This window comes from Daphnia magna, linkage group LG2, assembly GCF_020631705.1.
Source record: "Daphnia magna isolate NIES linkage group LG2, ASM2063170v1.1, whole genome shotgun sequence".
NCBI lineage: Eukaryota > Metazoa > Arthropoda > Branchiopoda > Diplostraca > Daphniidae > Daphnia > Daphnia magna.
In genome coordinates, this window is record NC_059183.1 from 11,940,572 (window position 1) to 11,962,489 (window position 21,918).

At 39.1% G+C, this 21,918-nt stretch overlaps 6 protein-coding genes, 3 long non-coding RNA genes and 1 other non-coding gene across 14 annotated transcripts; 5 read left to right on the top strand and 5 right to left on the bottom strand.

Moving 5' to 3' along the window:
* Positions 1-503: 503 nt before the first annotated feature.
* On the top strand, positions 504-2,363 carry LOC116917285 (mannan endo-1,4-beta-mannosidase). The gene is made up of 7 exons (XM_032922734.2): positions 504-877; positions 947-1,182; positions 1,246-1,424; positions 1,523-1,638; positions 1,705-1,832; positions 1,897-2,016; positions 2,087-2,363. The coding sequence occupies exons 1-7, from the start codon at positions 625-627 to the stop codon at positions 2,228-2,230; spliced, it is 1,176 nt and encodes a 391-aa protein (XP_032778625.2). The 5' UTR covers positions 504-624; the 3' UTR covers positions 2,231-2,363.
* A 999-nt stretch (positions 2,364-3,362) lies between these two features.
* On the bottom strand, positions 3,363-5,332 carry LOC123470213 (compound eye opsin BCRH2-like). Its single transcript, XM_045170206.1, has 6 exons — positions 5,065-5,332; positions 4,939-4,978; positions 4,567-4,860; positions 4,340-4,479; positions 3,888-4,277; positions 3,363-3,827 (listed from the first exon to the last, which is right to left on the bottom strand). The coding sequence occupies exons 1-6, from the start codon at positions 5,236-5,238 to the stop codon at positions 3,714-3,716; spliced, it is 1,152 nt and encodes a 383-aa protein (XP_045026141.1). The 5' UTR covers positions 5,239-5,332; the 3' UTR covers positions 3,363-3,713.
* Positions 3,671-6,842, top strand: LOC123470214. Its single transcript, XR_006643857.1, has 5 exons — positions 3,671-3,808; positions 3,891-4,966; positions 5,032-5,202; positions 5,265-5,342; positions 6,231-6,842. It is a non-coding gene; the product is annotated as an uncharacterized LOC123470214 (long non-coding RNA).
* Trnaf-gaa lies at positions 6,301-6,373 on the bottom strand. Its single transcript has one exon. It is a non-coding gene; the product is annotated as a tRNA-Phe (tRNA).
* LOC123466464 (compound eye opsin BCRH1-like) lies at positions 6,693-8,553 on the bottom strand. Its single transcript, XM_045170205.1, has 6 exons — positions 8,368-8,553; positions 8,243-8,282; positions 7,885-8,178; positions 7,601-7,740; positions 7,151-7,540; positions 6,693-7,089 (listed from the first exon to the last, which is right to left on the bottom strand). Exons 1-6 carry the CDS (start codon positions 8,551-8,553, stop codon positions 6,967-6,969), a joined length of 1,173 nt encoding a protein of 390 aa, XP_045026140.1. The 3' UTR covers positions 6,693-6,966.
* Positions 8,554-8,567: 14 nt separating this feature from the next.
* On the top strand, positions 8,568-12,246 carry LOC116917334. 5 transcript variants are annotated; one of them, XR_006643856.1, is made up of 9 exons: positions 8,568-8,760; positions 8,828-8,990; positions 9,122-9,199; positions 9,261-9,357; positions 9,417-9,505; positions 9,562-9,690; positions 9,755-9,900; positions 11,738-11,962; positions 12,032-12,246. It is a non-coding gene; the product is annotated as an uncharacterized LOC116917334 (long non-coding RNA). The 5 variants fall into 5 exon arrangements; XR_006643854.1 differs by having other exon boundaries at positions 9,122-9,357; XR_006643853.1 differs by having other exon boundaries at positions 9,261-9,505.
* On the bottom strand, positions 10,256-12,572 carry LOC116917287 (compound eye opsin BCRH2). The gene is made up of 6 exons (XM_032922736.2): positions 12,241-12,572; positions 12,136-12,175; positions 11,758-12,051; positions 11,488-11,627; positions 10,997-11,386; positions 10,256-10,908 (listed from the first exon to the last, which is right to left on the bottom strand). The coding sequence occupies exons 1-6, from the start codon at positions 12,415-12,417 to the stop codon at positions 10,807-10,809; spliced, it is 1,143 nt and encodes a 380-aa protein (XP_032778627.2). The 5' UTR covers positions 12,418-12,572; the 3' UTR covers positions 10,256-10,806.
* Positions 12,573-14,153: 1,581 nt separating this feature from the next.
* On the top strand, positions 14,154-16,017 carry LOC116917288 (glucoside xylosyltransferase 2). The gene is given in 6 exon segments (XM_032922737.2): positions 14,154-14,518; positions 14,521-14,777; positions 14,855-15,047; positions 15,116-15,314; positions 15,373-15,496; positions 15,565-16,017. Coding segments are annotated over 6 exon segments (1,134 nt in total). The 5' UTR covers positions 14,154-14,277; the 3' UTR covers positions 15,685-16,017.
* Positions 16,018-18,534: 2,517 nt separating this feature from the next.
* On the bottom strand, positions 18,535-19,814 carry LOC116917335. Its single transcript, XR_004391091.2, has 2 exons — positions 19,328-19,814; positions 18,535-18,774 (listed from the first exon to the last, which is right to left on the bottom strand). It is a non-coding gene; the product is annotated as an uncharacterized LOC116917335 (long non-coding RNA).
* A 106-nt stretch (positions 19,815-19,920) lies between these two features.
* On the top strand, positions 19,921-21,899 carry LOC116917298 (probable very-long-chain enoyl-CoA reductase art-1). The gene is made up of 7 exons (XM_032922752.2): positions 19,921-20,078; positions 20,210-20,257; positions 20,323-20,493; positions 20,563-20,705; positions 20,785-21,001; positions 21,069-21,261; positions 21,334-21,899. The coding sequence occupies exons 1-7, from the start codon at positions 20,073-20,075 to the stop codon at positions 21,459-21,461; spliced, it is 906 nt and encodes a 301-aa protein (XP_032778643.2). The 5' UTR covers positions 19,921-20,072; the 3' UTR covers positions 21,462-21,899.
* Positions 21,900-21,918: the final 19 nt, after the last annotated feature.

Below are 21,918 nucleotides of genomic sequence, written 5' to 3' on the forward strand. Positions count from 1 at the left end.
CAAACACGGTGCAAAATCTGGGAAAAAATCCCCTAGTGGCTAATCGAAAGTGTGCAAACACCTTTCAACAGGTCTGCATTATTTACTTGGAATTCAATTGCGATGGTGTGACTATTGCATCTCTCCAACAACACCTTACCTTGTTGGTGTTGCGCTTGAACGAAAGACCCGCAACATCAAATGTAGAGCATTCCAACATTTCCCGGAGGATTGATTTCATGATAAAGAAAAATTTTATTGGTTTGGTTTTGGCTTGCGTCAAACTTGGTTGACATGGCAACCACTGGATTTCTACAAACTATACAGTCTAATCAAGCTAGCGAAGAATCCAGCTCTATGCTGGATGTACTAGGACTAGTACAATTGCGGATAGTTGCACAGGTATGCTAGTAGGGTCTATACTTTATCTTTTGCTTTTATCTATTTCAGTTTCAAAAATTTACTGGCAAAGTTCCAACACCCAGCTTATTTTATTAGCTCTCTATTTAATCGTTCAGTGTTCTCTTGATACAACTGAGTAAACACAGAAGCATAATCGTTTACTGGCCCTACTGAATTTTCGTATAAAGGTAGGCTTCCAAAAGATGCCAGTTCAGTTGAGCGTTCTATCCAGAACCAGGCAACATGCGTCTTCATAAGTTGTCATTGACATTTTGCCTTGTCTTTCTATTCACTTTTGAATGGACAGAGGCAAGTCGGCTCTCGGTTAGCGGTAAGAAACTCATGTACAATGGCAAGTCCGTCTTCCTGTCTGGGGTAAATTTCGCTTGGAACTCTTATGGTTCCGACTTTGGCAACGGTAAGTACATGGCCAATTCGAAATCTACCTTTGAAAGATGGCTGAAGGAAGTCGCATCCAAAGGAGGCAACAGCGTTCGTAAGTTTTCTTTTTCCCTATTTTAAATTGCTGATGAATGAACATTTGTTTGTCACTTATCGATTTCAGGTGTTTGGCTTCACGTTGAAGGAGACAACACTCCGAGATATGATGCAAACGGTTATGTTCAATCACCAGACGGAACGCTCTTCCCAGAAATGAAAACATTTTTAAACACAGCCAAAGCGAATAATATTCTTGTGGTTTTTGTTCTCTGGAACGGCGCTTATTTAAGAAATAGAAAAACCCTTGATCTGTTTCGAGACAATAAGAAGTTGCAATCATACATTGACAAAGTTTTAAAGGTACAATTTAATTCTTTTGAGGTTAAATCCTCATAAAGTCATAAAACTGTTTCCTCTTAATAGCCCATGGTGAAATCTCTAGCCGGACATCCAGCACTAGGAGCATGGGAGATTATCAATGAACCGGAAGGTTTGATATACGACAATACGAGGGATGGCAATAATTGTTTCAATACTTTTCCGCTTTACAAATCGGGAGCTGGCTTTAACAAACCGCAGCAGGCATTGGTGACAATGAGAGAGTACGTGATACCTTAATTCCCGTTTTCGCCTCTTTAATTCCTTTAATCGTTTGAAATAATTGAATCATTTTATTTCTTAAATTTGATTGTTTTTATAGGACTCTGTTGTTTATCAACTGGCAGGCAGCAGCGATCAAACAAACTGATCCTGGTGCGCTAGTTACCGTTGGTACTTGGTCTGAGCGCAGTATGAATGGGCTGTCTTCCAACTCCAGTAACTGCTTTAGTTTTTACCTTCATGTTAAACAAGGGCTAACTCATACTTTACAAAAACAATAAGGAAATTACTACACGGATGCATGCCTAATTGCAGCTGGTGGCCGCGCACTTGGGAAACTAGATTTCTATCAAGTGCATACGTACGCTTATCCATGCCATGCATCTTTTGCACCTAATTCGCCATTCAAGGTAACACCTGTCATTTAAAAAATGCACACAAGGAATTTTTTATAACAATTTTGCCGATCATCAGGTTTCAGCTGCTAGATATGGCTTGGATAAGCCGCTCGTAATTGGAGAATTGTCTCAAAGATGTTCCGGTGGCTCGTCTATTGAGCAACTCTACGAATACGCTTACAACAACGGTTATCAGGTATGAAATAGTTTTCAATATGTCTTCCAGGTTATAAAATTGTCCCAATGTCTTGTGTGATTGAAAATAGGGTGCTTGGGGATGGCAGTATTACAACGATCCTGATCCCAAAAAAGACGAACGTGACGATAGTATTGATACCCTTAATAAGGGAATGCTAAAATTAAGAGGAAGAAATGCCGCTGGTGGTCTCGTCAACTTCCCCGTCAATTAACGCAACAGCGCGTTCTGTTTCACTGAGTTTGTTTCACGAGATCCCTGAGGTCCTAATTACCGTGGCAAAGCAAGTGTAAAAGCAAATTTTAAAGACAGGTTATAAAGAATACATAATATTGCACAAATGAAAATGGCTTTTACGAGAACAAGAATAAAGGTGGAAAACTATTTCGCGAAATGCGAACAGCCTATCTTTTCGAATTTCCGTTCCACGACCCTAAAATTCGGCAGTTGCAATGCAAGGACACAGGTAAGTGTGAAGGGTGGGAGATCATTTCACGAAGGATTGGCGCGTAGGAAAGTTGCAATCCAACAGTTGTTAATTAAACTGATCGAACAGTGGTTTTAGCTTAAACGAGTGGTTCTTCTCAACCTTTGAGCAATCTCAGCAACTGCACCAGAGAAAATATGAAAACTGGAACGCTTCTATGGGAAAGGAAGCATTCAAGGGACAGGAAGCTATTTTGAATATTTTACAGACGACGTGACATAATCAGTTTTTCGTTTCATGAAATTTTCCACTCCATTACCCTAGATTCTACAAATCGAAGGTAATACTACGCAAAACTTGGAGGTTAGGTGACCATTTGCTCTTAGAGAGGCTAGGTTAGAAAAACGTCAATGTGCCTGCTGGTTTTCAGAATTCAAACTGGACAGACATTAACGGTACACCAGTCTGAGATTCGCTGGCGGACGGAGTTGTTGTGTGTTCGTCTTAATAGTGCATAGGTTTTTTTTTAATTTAACATTCTAAACTAAAACTGGAGAAACTGTCCTAATTCTGGAATACCGTAAGTAATTCTGTTTCTTTGTATTAAACACTTGAGACGTTTGAATATCTATTAGACAATTTAGACATTCTCGACTCTTGAGCTCGAAATGTAATTGAAGTTTGCAGTTTTGTACTAAAGAAAACTCTCAACAGACTATTTAAACATTTCGTTCGTTATTGTAGACCTGAAAAAAATCTTGTATGGCACACGTATATTTAGGAAGTTGTTTTCGCAGAATATTCACCCCCAGTCATGACTCGTGAGAAACGGATTGTCATAAGCTGTCCAATCTTGTTTGCATTCCATTAAGTCACGTACTGCTACTACGTTAAATATATTTAACTTGAAACAGCTTTATCAGTTTGACTGTAATTGTTTTATTCTGTTTTTTTTTTTTTTTGAGCTTTTCAGTCTGGTTACAATGCTCATGCGTGAAAAGGAAATGGAATCGAATGTTATAGTCTCTACCCTGTGATTACACACAGTACGTTAACTTGATAACAGTAAAAAGCTACTACATGGGTGAGAAAACAGCATTTTTCTTAAAGAAACAGTATGCAGTGTTCAGTTTGGGTTTACGTTTCGTAATGGACGAGTTTTAGCAGCAACTTAAGAGTATATAATATTAAATTTCATTGGTTGGGTTTATCAGAGGCGGATCAAGTCAGAAGCGAAAAATTCCATCGGGGCTTACAGAAGATCATCCGCTTACGTTGCCGTGTCACTGGATGCAGCGGTAACAGCCGAACCGGTTGACTGAGTATCGGTTCCAGTTGGGGGTTTCTCGTTGATACAAAACCAGGGTAGTTCTTTTTGCAAAGCCTTTTTAACAAAAAGATTTACATTTCAATTGCATGTAATCGTACAGTAATAATGTTTTACCAGGCGATATTTGGGATGCGAAATGGCGTAGACGATCGGATTGGCGATTGAGGCACACTTGCAAATCAAAGCTGGTAGAATAGTGACCATTGGTGTAATGTTATCCTGATTGCCGACAGCTCCTTGCAAAACGATCGTGGCGTAGGGGGTCCACATTCCCACCCAAAGTGCGATGTTTGCCAGGGCAACTTTGGCGATACGAATCTCAGCGCTCTGGGCATTCTGGTCTACATTGGAGCGCAATGACGTAACGTTCATCTTCTTCGCTTGCTCACGCAAACTTTTCTCGTGATGAAAAATAGCTTGAACGATATGGTAGTAACAGTAACTGATAATTAGCAGTGGCGTGCAATAGTTGGAGACAAACACGCAACACGTGTAGGATACAATCTGTTCAAGAAAAACGCTGCTTACAAATGATTATGTTCCCTATTTTTGTATAGAAAATTTACCCTAATGTCTCGAGTTAGGTAATCAAAACCGCATGAATCCAAGATGCCTTCAGGTATGAAGGCCCCCCATCCAAGGAATGGGAAAATGCTCCATAAAATTGCGTAGCACCAGCAAAAAGTGATGATGCCTGCAGCTTTTTCTGTACGTAAAATCCAGGGCATCCATTATTAGCGCACAGATAAACAGTAAACATCTCTAGTGTATGCAGTGGTAAAGCAAATCATACTGTAAGTCATGCGCGGCCCGTTCATTCCATTGACGATTACGTTGTAGCGATCGTAACTAATTGCAGCCATGGTTGTAATGCTGCCCAATCCGAACACAGATGCTGTGCAAGAGTAAAGCTCGCAAAGGAAAGGACCGAAGAGCCAAACACCTCCGTTAAAGCTGTTGTAGACGAACCAGGGAAATTGCGAGATCATCATGCACAGGTCGGAGAAGGCCAGATTGACGACAAACATATTGGCTGGCGTTTTCAGTTCTTTGGTTTTAGAAAAAAGGTGAAGAACCAGTCCGTTACCTAGACGACAAAGCGACAAAAAACAGGATGTGCAAATTTCGATTTTAGATTTGAAAACGAGTGGTAGTCCTAATTTACCAAAAATGGAGATGGTTCCCAAGATTATGTAGGAAAGACCCTAAATATATTTAAATATCAGCAGTCAGAATAATAATATTCTATCTCTAAAAGGTTCAGATGGTAAAACTTGAGGAATTGAATTACCAGGATGTAGTGCCACATCGGATTGACCGGAGGAAACTTGTTCCAGTGAGGATGGATGGTTGCCCTCATATCTTCTGGAACCGTATCGACAAGCGAAGCTCCTGGAGGATATCCCCACGTCATTTGCTCACCGGCACGGTACGCAAATGCTTGAATATCTGTTAGATTGGACATGTTTAACCTGCTTCTTGAGTGGATAGGAAACGAAAGGGAGCAGCTTCGCTCAGGTGAATCTCGTTCAACTCCTGGATCGAGACAAGTTTGGATCACCGTTAACGGTTCGTTTATATTTCGATTGAGATCACCTGTATCGTCGTTAGTTTATATCACGCCCCACCTTTCAAAGGTTTCGTTGGATTTATCTTTGCCAAGATTTTCGTAAGTTACATAAACAGACTTCTACCGTTCTAAATCGTAAATGGATCACAGCACAGCAGAGATACCGTACAGGATGATCGGTGATTGAAGAATCCTTCCGTTTGGTTACAGAGTACGCGCATGCCGATTATTTCGGTACCTTGATCAAATCCACTTAACCACGCCCGTCACTGTTAAGCGGGGCTTTGTTATCCGTTTGGCCGTTAGTTAACTTTTCATACGATGATACGTAATGAGATTGCTTTCATGCAGGGAGAAAACTTTTATTCGGTACTTGCCTTTTTGTCTTTATACGACTAGGGTGTATGAAGTATGCAATTGTGCAAATTACGTTAGGGTAAAGGGGAGAGCTAAGACGGTAATTTCATTCCACGGCTTTCAGGGATTTTCGCAAATGTATTCTACTCCAAGTTTTATTTCAAAGTTGTTCACGGTACGGTGCAGAGGTTGCTTACCATTACTAGCGCTTTTGATTGCTCTTTCCGTAAAAGATGATGCAGAAGGTGGTATGGAACGATATAAATTGCATTGTTACCAGTTTAAATTATTTTTCTTAACACTGCAAGTTTAACGCAGAATTTGATACTGGTATGATAGTAATTGTTAAAAGCTATTGAATTCACTCTTTTTTGCTTTAACCGTTGTGTGTTTGATATGGTAGTTCTGTTTTCACCTCTTGTCATTATTTAATGGTTTGTCTTTGAACAATTCAACGAAACGTCGATTCAACCTGAAAGACCAACACTTTTGCTTCCAGTAAACATAGTTTTTTCCGTTTTTGTACGTAGGTCTTACCGTGAACAATCGTGTTTCCGGTGCCTTACTACAAACCGGAATGGGAAGTTTCATAAAAGATATTGCCGAAACCCGGGATCGAACCAGGGACCTTTAGATCTTCAGTCTAACGCTCTCCCAACTGAGCTATTTCGGCGATATGAGTGGTAAGTTTCCTCAAATAATATTAGGCTGTTTTAACTTGGTTATTTCCGTAAATGACGTCATAGCTCTTTTTTTGGTTGTCTGTATTTTCACTTATAAGTTAGTGAAAGCGCTAAAGCAGTTTTGCAAAGATAAAAACAGTAAAGATTTATAGAACTACATTATCGGTATTTATTTTAGTTAGTATTCATTTAAGTTAGTATGAATTTTTGCTTTTGTTTTGCTAACTCAATTATTTCCCAAATCTGGCTATAACAATCCCCGTAAAATCATTGGATTTGAAAAGAGATAAATAGGCTAGAAGAAACATGTAGTTTACAGTTATTGTATATATTTTTCACCAGGTAAAACTTGCAAACATAAAGGTTGACTTGATTACATTAGAATGAGCTATATAATCTTTCAGGTTAACTAAACAGGAAAGAGTGTGTTAACAATCCAACTCGAATATGATATAATAATAATAATTGCATTTCCAGGAATCGTAAAGTTCCGTAAGGTTCCTCGTGGAGCTCCGGAAGGTTTCGTTTAGCCATTTTTCGAATCATTTTGTGTACCATAGAATATAAGGATTGCATTAATTACTCAAGGTATAGACACATCTGACGAAGTCGTATTGCTGGTAGCTGTTGATTGGGAGTCTTCACCACGACCTCCAGTCGATGGTTTCTCATTGATGCAGAACCATGGAAGTTCTGCTTGCAAAGCCTTAAGTTACAAAGAAAAATGAGTTATTTGATTATGCAACACTGGAAGCTTAATGAGTTACCAGACGGTATTTTGGATGAGAAATAGCATAGATGATGGGGTTAGCAATTGAAGCACATTTTGCAATCAAAGCCGGTAAAATGGTAACCAGAGGTGTAATCTTCTCCTGATTACCGACAGCTCCTTGTAAAACGATGGCCGCATACGGTGTCCACATAATTACCCAAAGAGAAATGTTAATCATGGCAACTTTGGCGACACGAATCTCAGCGCTTTGGGCATTCTGGTCGGCATTGGATCGAAGTGATGTGACATTCATTTTCTTTGCTTGCTCACGCAAAGCTTCTTCGTGGTGGAAGATGGCACCCACGATGTGGTAATAACAGAAGATAATGATGGCAAGTGGCGTGCAGTAATTTGATACAAACAGCGAGCAAGTATAGGAAACGGTCTGTTCAAAATGGAAAAAGGTATTTAATTATTTCTTGATTTATGATATAGATGTTCCTACTGCCGTGTCACGGGTAAGGTAATCGAAAGAGCAAGAATCCAAAATGCCTTCCGGGATGTATTTTCCCCATCCGATGAAGGGAGGGATGCTCCAGCCAATTGCGTATGCCCAGCAGAACGCGATAAAACCAGCGGCTCTACCTGTGGATTTTTTTCGAGTTCGAACCGTAAGTTTTACGATAATTTAATCCAACACTAGAGATGGCTTATCAAGATAAAAGTGGCCAAACACTTCAGGATCTGTTTTGTTTGCTGAAAACACGTTTAGACAACGATCACGCTTACCGTACGTCATGCGCTTTCCGTTCATCCCATTGACGATTACGTTGTAGCGATCGTAGCTGATGACCGCCATTGTACAGATGCTGCATAATCCGAAAATAGAGCCGGTGCAGGCGTATAATTCACACAAGAAAGGCCCAAAAAGCCAAACTCCTCCGTTGAAGCAGTTGAGGACAAACATTGGAAACTGCGAGATCATCATGCACAGATCAGAGAAAGCCAAATTCACAACAAACATGTTGGCTGGAGTTCTCAAATCCTGTGTTTTCGTGAAAAGATGAAGAACCAGCGAATTGCCTGGCTCATCAAACAAACATGGATGATTCGTGTGTTAAAAGCAAACGGACAAACTTTGCTATACCTGTGATGGAAATGGCCCCAAGAAGGATGTAGACGAGTCCCTGAAAGTAGCAAAGAATTTTAATTGCACTTAAGAACACCTCGATGCGAAATGTGATTGACTAATTCCAACGCAAAATGAGTTACCAGCAAGTAGTGCCACATTGGATTGACAGGTGGAAATTTATTCCAGTGAGGATGTGTCAACGCCTTCATGTCGTCTGGAACCAAGTCAACGAGGGAAAGTCCAGGTGGATAACCCCAAAGTACCGGCGTCCCGGCTGGCCCGCTGGTGCGAAAAGCAACCATTGGATAACCGCTGACGTTGGACATTTTATAAAATTCTGCTGCTAATAGATTTTAAAGGGTATATGATTATTTCTGATTTTTTTTAAGGAACAACAGACAAGCTGAAAGAGAGTTACTTGAGCTCTGGCTGATTGCCCTTTCAACTGGATCAATCACTCGGATGTTTCAGGCTTTTAAAGTACTGTGTTATCGTCAACGAGGTGACATTTATACCTGTTCGATTAACCCACGGTGAGTGATGACCTTTAATGAGTTACAAACTAATTGGCTTACTAAAATGGGTTTTAAACAAATTCAGCCAATGAAGGAAAACTAAATCCTGGCATTGACGTTAACTCCCGACAGACTCCCTCCCACATTCTTTAGGAAGTTCCTGAACTACGTCGTCAGCTCAGCGTGGCTTGTCCTTGTTTTCCTGAAGATCAATCGATGTGAGGATAAGACTGCGCCTAACGAGATTTGTAAGCACAGTTTAGTCATTTAAATCCCTTTTTCTTACTTGCATATCGTAGTATGTGTACAGTACATGTAGCTGGATCATCCATTTGCTACATAAAAGCCAATTTTCCACAGCTAAGTTTTCTTTTTTCAGGTTGTTCTTCTAGCCGTAAAGAGGCCAGACAAATTTGAAAGGTTTCTAATGTGCGTGAAAAACTGGGGATATAGCCAGGTAAGGTATCTGACCAGTATAACAATTTGGGTTGGTTTTAACACAGAGTTGAACTTGAAAGCCCACGAAAGCTCGCATGATTCTTGATCCTAGCCGACCCGAATAAAAATAAGGAAACCCGAGAAACCATTTTAGTTTTGGCCTACCAGTTAAGCCCTGTATTGGGATTATAATTGAAGGTGTACCTTGTTTCTAATTGAGCTTCACGTCCCACTAGCACCATCGGATATGTATCTGCTTGGTTGGCTCATCCTGGTCTATTTTAGTATCACCTGCCAACGCGTCAGGAAATAGAGCTCCCAACATGTGAGTTATTTCTTTACCCAATTATGTTTTATTAATTATTATAGCAACACACTTAGGTTTTCTAAAGCATGAAGATGTGGAGCACGTTTACATCTTCGACGGGAAAACTCGACTTTTGTCGCGTGGTGAACATCTATTGCACCATGCATATACGTCTACCATGAAGCATCAAAGGATTGATAAAGGTACTTAACACAAAAATTCAACAAAAGAATAGCTGTGAAACATTTTCTTGGATGTTGAATCTAGAAGATTTTCTTCGACATCGATGAAACAGTCCATCAGCGGCGTCCTTTTTGCTGTGGAATTTCACACCATGTTGCACCGAAGTATTCCGTTCAATTTGGGAAGATTTGACAGCCCTTTGACTTCAACATTTCACAGCAGATGATAAAGTATGTTTTGCATCAAACTATATCTTATCGTTATGTCTTCCTCACAAAGTATCTATACGGGGCTTATACTTAAGAAATGCAAACTATTAATACTTGTATCCGCACCTGCTTTCAGATGTAGACAGCTGGATTACTTACTGTTCAATCATACGTTTCCCTAGTAGACTAGTAATATAAAGGCAAGTAATGGGTAGGCAGCATAAGTAGAATGAGGATTTCATAACAAACCGTAGTACACTTAATCGAATGAAGATATCTGTTCTTGCTAGTGTATACCGTTTTATATTATGTAAACTACAAGTGGTTAACGATTGATAGGAAAAGTAGAATGCAGACAAAATGAGAACTAACAAAATTCAAGTTAAAATGATGTCTATTAGAAATTCTGAAGGTTGAATGTGAAATCATAGAATAAGATACAGTTTAATGTATGCTTGGGTTTAATCCTATTAAGTTACATATTGAATAGTTGCGTACAGTAATATGTGGTTTAAAAACATAAGAATTAGTACCTCCCATATAATCATAAAATCGAATTAGGTCACAAATTAAGGTCATTTTGTTGTATACACCATACACCGACAAATTTGATTCACTAAAACTAATATCAGTAAAAGAATGGCTTGCAATCTCAAGCTTTTTTGATTACGCTGCGTAATAGTTACTTTGTTGGTCTGGTATGTCAACAATGTAACGAATGCAATTCACTAATCTAAACGGTAGAAATTTTTCTCTTCCACAGAAACACAACTATGGCCCAAAGCACACTAATACTGTCCACTACGGGATTCGACAGCTAGATTGTAACATGTAGGTACATAAGAATGAGTAATTTTCGTTTCAAGTAGATACTTGATTTCGATTCGTTAGCGTTAGGCAAGAAGGGCAATCCAAATGTGATCTCATTTAGCTGGTGGAAGTAGTACAGGCAGAGGCTTGCGACTGTGTTTCTCCAGCAGGGGAAGCTTTCTCGTTGATGCAAAACCACGGAAGAGCAGTTTGCAAAGCCTTTTACACAAAAATAATAAAAGGCAAGAAATAAATTTTAATTGTAGACAATCTATGACAGCCTTAATTGTAATGATCGGTGTCTTACCAGGCGGTATTTGGGATGAGAAATGGCGTAGATGATGGGGTTGGCGATTGAAGCACTTTTTGCAATCAAGGCCGGTAAAATGGTGACCAGGGGTGTAATGTTCTCCTGATTACCGATAGCTCCTTGCAAAACGATGGCAGCATAAGGTGTCCACATAGCTACCCAAAGGGAAATGTTAATCATGGCAACTTTGGCAACACGAATCTCAGCGCTCTGGGCATTTTGGTCAGCATTGGAACGGAGTGATGTGACGTTCATTTTCTTTGCTTGCTCGCGCAAAGCTTTCTCATGGTGGATGATAGCACCTACGATGTGGTAATAACAGAAGATAATGATGGCAAGTGGCGTGCAGTAATTTGATACAAACAGCGAGCAAGTATAGGAAACCGTCTGTTCAAAATGGAAAACGGTATTTAATTATTTCTTGATTTATGAAGCAATACATTTTTTTTTAAATTTCTGCGCGAGTTGTATAGCTCAGTTATTAGTACCAATGCATCCCGAGTTAGATAATCAAATGAGCAGGAATCTAAAATTCCTTCTGGGATGTATCGTCCCCACCCGACGAAAGGAGGAATGCTCCAGCCAATAGCGTAAGCCCAGCAGAATAGAATAAATGCACCTGCTCGGCCTATTGATTTGTAAAATAATTATGACAAATTACATTACAGCCTAAGTAGTAATTAATCATATGAGTTTCTTGATTAAATTTTTTCTTGTTTACTCCTTGAAATTATTTAGATAACGTGCGTTCGGCTTACCGTACGTCATACGCGTTCCATTCATCCCATTGACGATTACGTTGTAGCGATCGTAGCTGATGGCAGCCATTGTACAGATGCTGCATAATCCGAAAACAGAACCGGTGCAGGCGTATAATTCACACATGAAAGGCCCAAAAAGCCAAACTCCTCCGTTGAAGCAGTTGAGGACAAACATTGGAAACTGAGTAATCATCATGCACAGGTCGGAGAAAGCCAAGTTCACAACAAACATGTTGGCTGGTGTTTTTAAATCTTTTGTTTTCATAAAAAGATGAAGAACCAAGGAATTGCCTGAAATAATAGGTCAACAAAAACAATGCCGGAAATTTTTTTAAGCAAGACGACAAAACTTCAAATTTAGGATTATCCACATACCCGTGATGGAGGCCATACCCAATACGATGTAGAGAAGTCCCTAAAAGAGTAAATGATTAGAACAGTTACTGCAAGGTGAGTCCTATGATGATAGTAACAACTTACAAGTAGATAGTGCCACATTGGATTGACTGGGGGGAATTTTTTCCAGTGAGGATGAATCATATCCAGCATATCTTCTGGAACTGTGTCGATGATAGATGCACCCGGAGGAAAGCCCCAAACGACCGGTGGTTTCCCAGCAGATCGGTAAGCAAAACTTGCATTTAGTTGATTGTCCATCTTGTGATTAAGTTGTCGTCGTCTGTTATTCGGAACTTTAACTTCAGAGCTGAGACTCAACTCTTCTCTCGATCTACTTCGCGAATGCGCTTGCTGGTGAGGATACGAAGGGTATTGTATGCTTAAGTACCGTACATGTCACGTTTACCCCTCACGTCTTCCCCTTAATTTATGTTTGAAACTAAAGTAGAGAAGAAACGTTTGAATGGCCTCATTGCTGCGCATCGTGTGGAAAATACACTGCCCCTACCAAATCGCGATATGCTGTATCTTTAATTGAGTTAGACAGGGGCTAAGTGCGTTGAAGCAGTTGACGAAGAAAACACTAAGATGGGCGTGCGTTTGCGATTGGGGTAGTGTTATGTGCTTACATAACATAAAATCGCCTCGCTTCGTGCAGCAAAGGCGATTTAGCTTGTATTATTTTAATTTTTTGAGTTGCGTCAAATGTTGTTTTTCTCCTTCTTTTAACCCTTTTATCGTAGTTTTACGTCAGTAAAACCATGATTATAACTTTATGGCCTCTTGACGCTATAAACTTTTATCACCCTAAAATTTCGTTTAGAAAAACAGGAGAGACTACGTTCAAGATATTAATTATTTTTCTCAACTTATCGTTCTAGATCCTTATTCAGACTTTTAAGGAAAAAACCTATCGAGTAAACTGATGCAATCTTAAATTCGAAGCTGTAGGACGTTTTAAATTTTGATTTTATGGGCTTGTACTATGATGCTGTTGCCTATAACTATGTAAGGAATCGACTATAAATGTGTCACGAGCTTTGGACATAGACTACGTGAGCTTTTAAGTTGCTCTTTAAGAGTAATCGGATTGATAGAAGGAGGAGGGGAAATCTGAAGTTCTTTACCCTTGAAAAGAAACTTCGTTTTTTTATTTTTCTCTCATTGAAAACGTTTGGTGGGCGGCAAACGAGCAATTGCAACTTAAGCCGGGTGTTTCCGTATACTCCCATTTCTCGCATTTTTACCGACTACCGTAATTTTTTCTCTTTCTACGTTCCAAGAGTTCCAATCGATCAGAAAAATCCCGTCCATTAATTAATTCTGTTTTTATCAGTCTATTTAAAAGACCGTCAAGAGGATGAAACTGTATTTTAGCTATTTTCTATTCACCAAATAGTTACTTCTCTGGGCTATTGACAGGGATTATGCATTAGTGCGTACACCTTCGGGTGTGATGCCGTTATAATTGGATCACTTGGCATTAAAATTTTAGGTTTAAGGCAGCTTGTCACGAAGCAATCGATTCGTGATTTCAGTTAATTTTTTTTCATTCACGAGCCAAGGATGTAGAATCCAATTGAGGACTGTATAAATGTGTGTCTCTCTTTAGCCTTACGGAATACTTCATTTAATGTTATGTGCACTCCTACTGCTTCTGTAGAGGTTTCTTTAGATCCAAGGTAGTATAATGAAATAATGGATCTTTTTAAACTACAGTATATGCTGGGAAAGTTTTGGCCAGCATTGGAAAACGCTATCTGGTGCTGATTAAAAGTTTAATTTGTAAAATAAATGTGTAATACGTGTAAAATGACTGGTGAGCGTCTCATGAATCGTGTCACATATTTTCACCACGCACCACTTTCCCACTACCACCTATTCCCCACCACACCACCTTTAAAAATTTGAATTTGGTTTGCAAGAACGTCCTCTAGATGGCCAAGGAACATGTTGCTTCAGAAAAATTACACGTTATTTATGATGCTTTTCGAAATATTTAGATAGAACTGCTGATCGTCCAGCGTCCAGCTAAAAGTTTCTGAAAGTTAAGGACTTTTCTTACATGGATTCTTCTTATTATTGTGATAATGTAAGTCCGAAAGCAAGGCTTCAGGAATGGCGAGAAAAACTTGGCTTTTTATTCGAGCTGGAGTGTTTATTTCTTTCTTGCTAGTCCTCTGGAATTTCTTCTGGATGTTGAAACTGCAACAACCCCAGCAGCTAGTTCCTTCCAAAATTCATTCAATTTTCACATCCCCTGTGCCTCAGCTTACAAAGTCAGAAAAGTTAAATACCTCAAAGAGGCATTTCTCTGCAAATGTTCAAAATGAAAAGCCACAAGAAATTCGCATAGCAGCAGTGTGTGTGGGAATCGGACCAATGAAACCTTAGTTATGATGAAATCTGCTTTGATTATGAGTAGAACTTTCACCAGATTCATACTATTTGCTGATGAAAATGCAACTTCTGCTTTGAATGCAGCAGTCAAATTTTGGCCTGAAGGTGTTTTAAACCACATGTCTCTTGATCTCCGCCCCATAACTTTCCCACCCGAAAAGGCTGAAGAATGGAAGAAATTATTTAAACCATGTGCATCTCAAAGACTTTTTCTTCCAGTAAGTTTTGCAATACAAAAATTTTTTACTTAAATACAACATTTGGCAATTTTCATTAATCTTTTTCCTTTTTATAGAGTTTACTAGAAGATGTGGATTCAGTATTGTATGTGGATACAGACACACTTTTTCTCACCTCCCCTTTGCAGATTTGGGAACACTTCAGCAAAATGAATGAAATGCATATGGCTGCTCTTGCTCCTGAGCATGAAGATCAGTCTACCGGCTGGTACAACAGATTTGCAAGACATCCTTATTATGGGAATTTGGGTATTTTGGTTAAAAGTTCTTGAAGTTTTCATTGATTGTAAAAATTAATTATTCCATTGTAACAATAGGAGTAAACTCGGGAGTGATGCTGATGAATTTGACGAGAATGAGACAGTTTGGTTGGGAAAAATATGTCGTTCCAATATATCAAGAATATAAATCCAAAATCGTTTGGGGTGACCAAGACATCATCAATATAGTCTTCCACTTTTATGCCGAAAAGCTTTACGTTTATCCCTGTCACTACAATTACCGTCCAGATCATTGGTATGTGATTCTAAATGCCACTGGGGGCCGTGCATTAACTATCCTCTTGTACTTCCAGTATGTACATGAGTGTTTGTAAGGCAGCCGAAGATGAAGGAATTAAGGTCTTGCATGGAAATAGAGGAAGCTTCCACAATAAGAAACAACCGGCTTTTAAGGCAATTTATTCTTCCATTCAACAGGTGCGTAAATTTTAATGGGGCAATAACAATAATACTTGGTGTTAAAAACCGAATCTATTTTCCTGCAGTATTCCTTTGGCGATAATTTGCAAACACTGTTGGACGATATGAAACGCAGCCTTACAGAAACTATTCATACCAATTGCGGGAAAATCATTGATTCGTTGCCAAAGCTTTTGCAGATTTAAAAAGTATCATACGTGGGACAAAGAAAAAAGTACTTTGACGGAGAAAGGTTTGAAGAGTTGAATCTCAGATATCATATTGTGGCAAAATTTTTATTTGAAGTAACGTTGTTAGAAATCCTTGTGGCATGCTCTAGATTCATGCAAATTTTTTCTTGCTAGTCGTCAGCATATCCAAGCTTTATTGAACATTGGAATCGATGTTACATATGAAGGTGACACGGAAGCAAAAAATGCTGTTACAATTTTGAATTTCTCGCAATTGTATTTTGCTGCAGGTATTTGTGATTCGAAACATGCATGCAAAATATAAATTTTACGCTTAGGCGATTAATAGTTTCCGTGCGTATTTACAGATCCATTTCAGGGGGAAAGGTTTGTCACTTAAATCTTAGTTAAAATTTATTAAGAGATTCAGCTGACAATTTATCCGCTGTCACGGTGCTTAATTGAGCTTTTATTGAGGGACTAAAGCGCCATTAAAATGAAAGTATACCTCCTAGTTTCTACATTGCCATACAACTTAGTAGGTTTTTAAAGGACATTATCGTTTGAGTATAATTGTACCATTAGACTATTTTCATTTATTTGAAAATTGCTTGAAGTTGAACTGAGAAGCCCCAAGCCATGAGCGAAACAGGGAAACCTTTTGAGACTCGGTCATCTGTTAATTAGGCATACAATTTCGTGAATAGATCCATGTCTGAACAAGTAGCGTGCCACCTTGATTTTCGATCCTACGTGAGCTTCCCGTCGTAGCCCCTGACCATTTGGCGACACGGCTTTTAATTCAATCTGAATGCTACATTGATTTAAGAGGAATTCTATCGTAATCCGCTGCCAAAACATCAGATTGCGTTCGAAAATCGTAAGTTCTCATTTAATTATTTTTTTTTCTTCCAGTTGCTAAAGCCACAGCCTATTGTTTGAAAAATTAAGTTACTGTTTCTTGCAAAGATAACTAATTGTCACTATGTCAAATAGGGATGCCTCAGTTGGAAGACCACGTCACCTTTTGGACACTTACTTTGATTCTTACGGTGGGTAAATCGTCACATATATGGTGCGTATGACACATCTTAATTTTCTTAGTTCTCAGAGTGGATATCGGTAGAAATTAAAATCAAATAGGTCAGAATAAGCGTAAAATAATCGCCAAAGGTACAACCTCTTTTGTGTTCTACCTATGATCCATCCGCTCAGAGCCTCTTGGTTAAATTGTCCTTAAATACTACCTCTTTCGTGGTGCTGCCCTTTGCCCCCTTAATTCAATTTTAAAAACCTTAGAGCAAAGATACCACTATTGCTGTGTGTCCTATTGCAAAATGCTCGGCTTTCATGATACTCTGTATCCTTAATTCAGTTTTATTTTGGTATCGAATAACGGGAGGTAACTGTTGAATGACTTTCACGGACGTCTTCCATATTCCGTCGCACTCGAATGCTCGACTAGCCTCATTTCTTAATCGGCCACGATGGATCTAGAAGAAAACACTAATGTTTTACATCGTCTTGCGTAACGGGCGTCCAAAAATAACAGAGGGGTCCCATCATGTTTGTCATCTCCTGTAATAAATGCGGCCTAAATTCGAATTATAGCTAAAGATTGCGAGTTTCCCAAATATTTTTTTGAATAACAATAATTAATTTTAATGCTAGCCTCTACTTGCATAAGAAGCATACGGTTGGTTATGCATATAGTAACCCCACTTATTTCCAAATTCGCCTACAGCCTCTAAAAGCTTTGCGCTCGCTTTGACCTATTTTGCTACAAATAAATCCCTAAAATACAAATTCAATTGATATTTCGTGTTCATGGAGAGCAGCGTATCCTTGTTCGGGCATCGACAATCGCATCATTCCACCTTTTAGTCGTAAAAGGCATAATGAGGCATATGAGCATTTTGTTACCGGCTATTTTTTTCTTTCATGTTTGCTACTTAACTAGGCGCAAGGCACGATGAAATATGACGATCGAAGGCATAATGAGAAATTTCTTAATTGTTTTCTTTTCTTTTTAGAAATGAAAATTATGCAGTTATGCAAATGCAATTATACAAAGAGGGCTTAGATAGTAAGAATTCCGGTTGAATGCTCGTTGTTCTTCTGCTGTTTTTCAATCAAAATTACATAAAAGGTATTATTAGAGTACTTTTATGGTACAACAATCCCATAATGGGATCACTTCTGGCATGATTGTAATAAGGCTTACTGAAGACTAAAACAAAGCATTCGAAATGGTGCATGCTTTTATTACACATGCACCGAAGACGATTGCCACATAAGTCAATAGCGTTTCTTCGCTTTAAATTCAAATTTCTTTCATTTGGAGGTATTATTTTGTAAGTTTTCCGACAATTCAAGTTCCGTGTCCTGGTGTACAAAAATGTTGTATTCCCTTTCAAAAGTGTTACATAAGTGTTCAATTCATTCGAAACACTTCAAAAGTTTCATCGCATGATACATTAGCTCTAGCGAAAAACTTCGTAATGCAGTATCACGTGACGTATCCTGTAAAAGTGGCAAAAACTCCGACGATAAAAGGCTTACAACGAACCATGAATTTTTTATATTTACATTGTGATTCTTTCAAAAATCAAGTGAGGATTTGAAATCCAATTAAGCATTACGTGTGCCATTCTTTAATAGTTTTGCGAAAGATGTTTCAGGTCTATTTACACTTGTACAATTCCAACTCGCTTTACAATTCAAAACCATAAAAAATTATATTCAAATATGTTTGTCTTATCGATATAAAAATACTCGATTCTTTATTTTGTGCATCATCCCGAAGCAAAATGCACCAAGTTTGGACGAAATCTTTCTTGATTTGATTATTCATTGTTTCTTGTCACGTTTACCATCATCCTATTTTATTTTCTAGGATTTCTATGACGTGTTGGACATACAGAATCGGAGATTTACAATCTGGGAAATTCACGCGGTGCCCACACTGCCTTAAAAAGGTTTACAAGCAGTATTCTGTTTTTTAGGAACTTATTTGAAATTCCGTTTTCTTTCCAGACATAAATCCAATACCTCGTGAAAACTGGATCCTTTTATGGCTTGCAACCCAGTTGGTATTTTCTGACCCTGATGTTTCAATTATGAACCAAAAAAATAATAATAATAAAAAAATATATACTACTACCTCCAAATACAGTAGGTAACAAGAATACCTAGGGATGAATAGGATTACTTAGGGTAATAACTGCATTGCAGAACTTCAATGATTCAAAGGATTTGGGTTGTTTATAACATTTAAACTATCCTAACACAGGTTCTAAAAAGCAATTTAGACTAATCACGGTTGAGCGCCGTCGGGAACTACCCCCTAGGCCATGCCAGTGCTCCTTTTTTGCCCCTAAGCCGAGGCGGAAGTTAGTTCCTCAAGTCAGGACCGTTGATTCGACAGATTCGAATACACCGAGCACTAAGTACGGTCACAATGTTGGAGGAATGACCGTGTGCTTGGTTCGTGATTTGGAGTCACAAGTGATAGATGCACACTGACGTGATCTTATCACATCGGGGTACCCATTGGGCGGGCGCGTGAAATGCGGTCTACTTACAACCCACAGTACTACCGACTTAATTTTTTTTTAATACCACATGCACATGCTATCACTCGAACCACTGCACCAACCTGACAATGCATTGAATTTGTCTTCTTTCTCGACCCTCTTCGCGAAGATGCTTTTTTCAGGTGATCCAGCATCACCTCGGCGGTGCAATATAAGAAAAAGAAAATTGTTATTATTATTACCAAGAGAACCTTCTACCCCAGCAGGAAAAATGCTATTTTAAGGGAATTGGACACGTGGGTTTTTTTTCTGTGACGTAGGCCGCGTTACCGGGTCTCGCATATTATGCGCACTAATGCAGTTTGGGACGTACCACATGCAGTTCTGGACCCAAGCACCGCATATGCTACGTCATACTTTTTATCTTAACGTCTAGGTCAAAGAAATACAAATAGTTACCTTTCATGCTGTTTCCCGTTCGTCTGCGTCAATTCCTTCGTTACTGCAGCTCTTCTGCAGGAGGAGAGTCACTCTTACATTAAAGGAAATTGCGTGCAGAAATTATTACAAAGTTTCGTCAGTTGTAAGAACACCACCAGGTGGCGTTCTTAGCAGCTGAGTCTTTGCTGATAGTAAAAACTGTGCGGAAAAAAGAAAACGTCACAATTCAAAAGAATGTGCGGAATACCTCTACAGACAAATTCCGAATGTCCAGTTTTCTGTTCCGGCCGCTAACTGTTGTAAAAGCCGAATCGCCCACGGGTCGCACTAGTTTGACAACTTGTGTTTCAGTTGTAAAACTGGATTGTACTGTCTAGTGGTCCTCGGTGAATCGTCTTGAAGCGATATTCGACTAAAGGAGCTAAGATGGAGGTATGGAGCAAATGAACTGAATATAGCCTACATAATTAATTTCATTGAAAGTCACAGTATCTGTGATTTCTTTCACCTGTCCACTAACTTGAATTTTATTTCTTCGTAGCTAATCGTTTGTTCACTTTCAGATTGGCATTTTAAGCACTTCTGGAGGAAAACAGCTGGCAACTCTTACGGTAAGTAGTCAGATGTTTTGTGGCAGTTTGCCATTACCATTTACCAAATATGTTGCTCCTTTTAGGTTGACCCAAATTCAACATTGAAGGAATTGAAAACTCAAATTCATCGTCTTAAATCTCACCTCTACCCTGACAGACAGGAGTTCCGCCAGGAACCACGGGGTAAAGGGCTTGATGAGAACAAGACAGTTGCAGCACTTGGTTTGAAGGATCACAGCAAATTATATCTAAAAGTATTCAATCCTTCAAAACATAATTATGAGACTGGTATTTCTTAAACAATTTTTCTATTTTATGTTCAGGATCTGGGACCTCAAATTGCATGGAAAACAGTTTTTCTGACTGAATATGCTGGTCCTCTTTTTGTGTATGCATGGATTTACCAGAGACCTTGGCTGTTTTATGGAGAAGGAGCATCTAACCAACCCATGAGCCAAGTTGCACAGTAAGTTCCTGTAATAGTTACTGCAAGTTATTCTACTCATTTCTCAATTGTGCAAATTGGCACTAATTGCTTTGAACAGCATTGCAGCTTGTTGTTGGGTGATTCACTATGCTAAACGCATCTTGGAAACCTTGTTCGTTCATCGCTTCTCTCATGCAACCATGCCAGTGCGTAACTTATTTCGCAATTGTGCTTACTACTGGATCTTTTCTGCCTACGTTGCATACCACGTCAATCATCCACTATACACTGCCCCCTGTCAAATGCAGAGCTACATCGCTCTTGGATTTTGGACGGTAAACGTTTATTCTTTTATATTAAGGGTATGGCCCTAAAAGCCTGTATTGTTCTTCCTTGCTATAGATTTGCGAGCTCGGCAACTTTAGCATTCACTGGGCTTTACGCAATCTTCGACCTCCTGGTTCTAAAGAGCGTCGCATTCCCCGTCCAACCAAGGACCCACTCACTCTCTTGTTTAATTTGGTATCATGCCCCAACTACACTTATGAAGTCGGTGGTTGGGTCGCTTTCACTATCATGACACAGTGTTTGCCAGGTTTGTTTGCCTTTTCGTGATTTATTTTCTATGTAAAAAAAAAAGAAAATACTTAATTTTTTCTTTCTCTAGCCGGCCTGTTTGCCTTCGCCGGGTTCTACCAGATGGCTGTTTGGGCCATTGGGAAACATCGAGCCTACAAAAAAGACTTTAAAGATTACCCCCGTGGCCGCAAGGCTATCATTCCATTTGTGTTCTAAGACACCCAGTTTCTGCTGCCGGATGGGCAGTTGGGCACATGAGAGTAGTGTGAGGCTGTTTTTCGGTTCCTGAAGAAAAAACTGCTCTAGAAAATTTTCACCAATGCTCAATAAGCCTCGATGTTTTTCTCTCTTTAAATTTAATTTACTTTTGATTTTTTTTTCTCCTTACTATTTTTGTTTAGTTGTTGAGTTTTTCAAGTTACTTTTTGAAATCATCAGGTTGTCTGATCCTAAATTTTCTTTTTACTTTCGAGGTCTGATATTGTTGCTACACTTATTCTTTCTAGAAGTGTTATATCTCCCACTCTCTTGGCCAGCCTGTCTGTTAAGTTGCCTCTTCTCAAAAGGAGCGATTTGTAATTCAAAACAAGGTGTACGTGTAGGAATCCATCATCTTTGGCTCGCTCATCCGTTATATAGTTTCGTCGCCGTTTCGCCACTTTTTTTCTTCTGC

Bases quoted from the DNA above. Each gene is read 5' to 3' on its own strand.
- LOC116917285 (XM_032922734.2), top strand. From the start codon at position 625: ATGCGTCTTCATAAGTTGTCATTGACATTTTGCCTTGTCTTTCTATTC. The intron at 1,833-1,896 runs GTAACACCTGTC...GCCGATCATCAG, and splicing joins CACCTAATTCGCCATTCAAG to GTTTCAGCTGCTAGATATGG. The intron at 2,017-2,086 runs GTATGAAATAGT...GATTGAAAATAG, and splicing joins CTTACAACAACGGTTATCAG to GGTGCTTGGGGATGGCAGTA.
- LOC123470213 (XM_045170206.1), bottom strand. From the start codon at position 5,238: ATGTCCAATCTAACAGATATTCAAGCATTTGCGTACCGTGCCGGTGAG. The intron at 4,979-5,064 runs GTAATTCAATTC...AAATATATTTAG, and splicing joins CGATGTGGCACTACATCCTG to GGTCTTTCCTACATAATCTT. The intron at 4,278-4,339 runs GTAAATTTTCTA...TTTCTTGAACAG, and splicing joins ACCTAACTCGAGACATTAGG to ATTGTATCCTACACGTGTTG.
- LOC123466464 (XM_045170205.1), bottom strand. From the start codon at position 8,553: ATGTCCAACGTCAGCGGTTATCCAATGGTTGCTTTTCGCACCAGCGGG. The intron at 8,283-8,367 runs GTAACTCATTTT...TGCTACTTTCAG, and splicing joins CAATGTGGCACTACTTGCTG to GGACTCGTCTACATCCTTCT. The intron at 7,741-7,884 runs GTAAGCGTGATC...AAAAATCCACAG, and splicing joins CGGAAAGCGCATGACGTACG to GTAGAGCCGCTGGTTTTATC.
- LOC116917287 (XM_032922736.2), bottom strand. From the start codon at position 12,417: ATGGACAATCAACTAAATGCAAGTTTTGCTTACCGATCTGCTGGGAAA. The intron at 12,176-12,240 runs GTAAGTTGTTAC...TTACTCTTTTAG, and splicing joins CAATGTGGCACTATCTACTT to GGACTTCTCTACATCGTATT. The intron at 11,387-11,487 runs GTACTAATAACT...CATTTTGAACAG, and splicing joins ATCTAACTCGGGATGCATTG to ACGGTTTCCTATACTTGCTC.
- LOC116917298 (XM_032922752.2), top strand. The intron at 20,258-20,322 runs GTAAGTAGTCAG...TGCTCCTTTTAG, and splicing joins AACAGCTGGCAACTCTTACG to GTTGACCCAAATTCAACATT. The intron at 21,002-21,068 runs GTAAACGTTTAT...TCCTTGCTATAG, and splicing joins TCGCTCTTGGATTTTGGACG to ATTTGCGAGCTCGGCAACTT.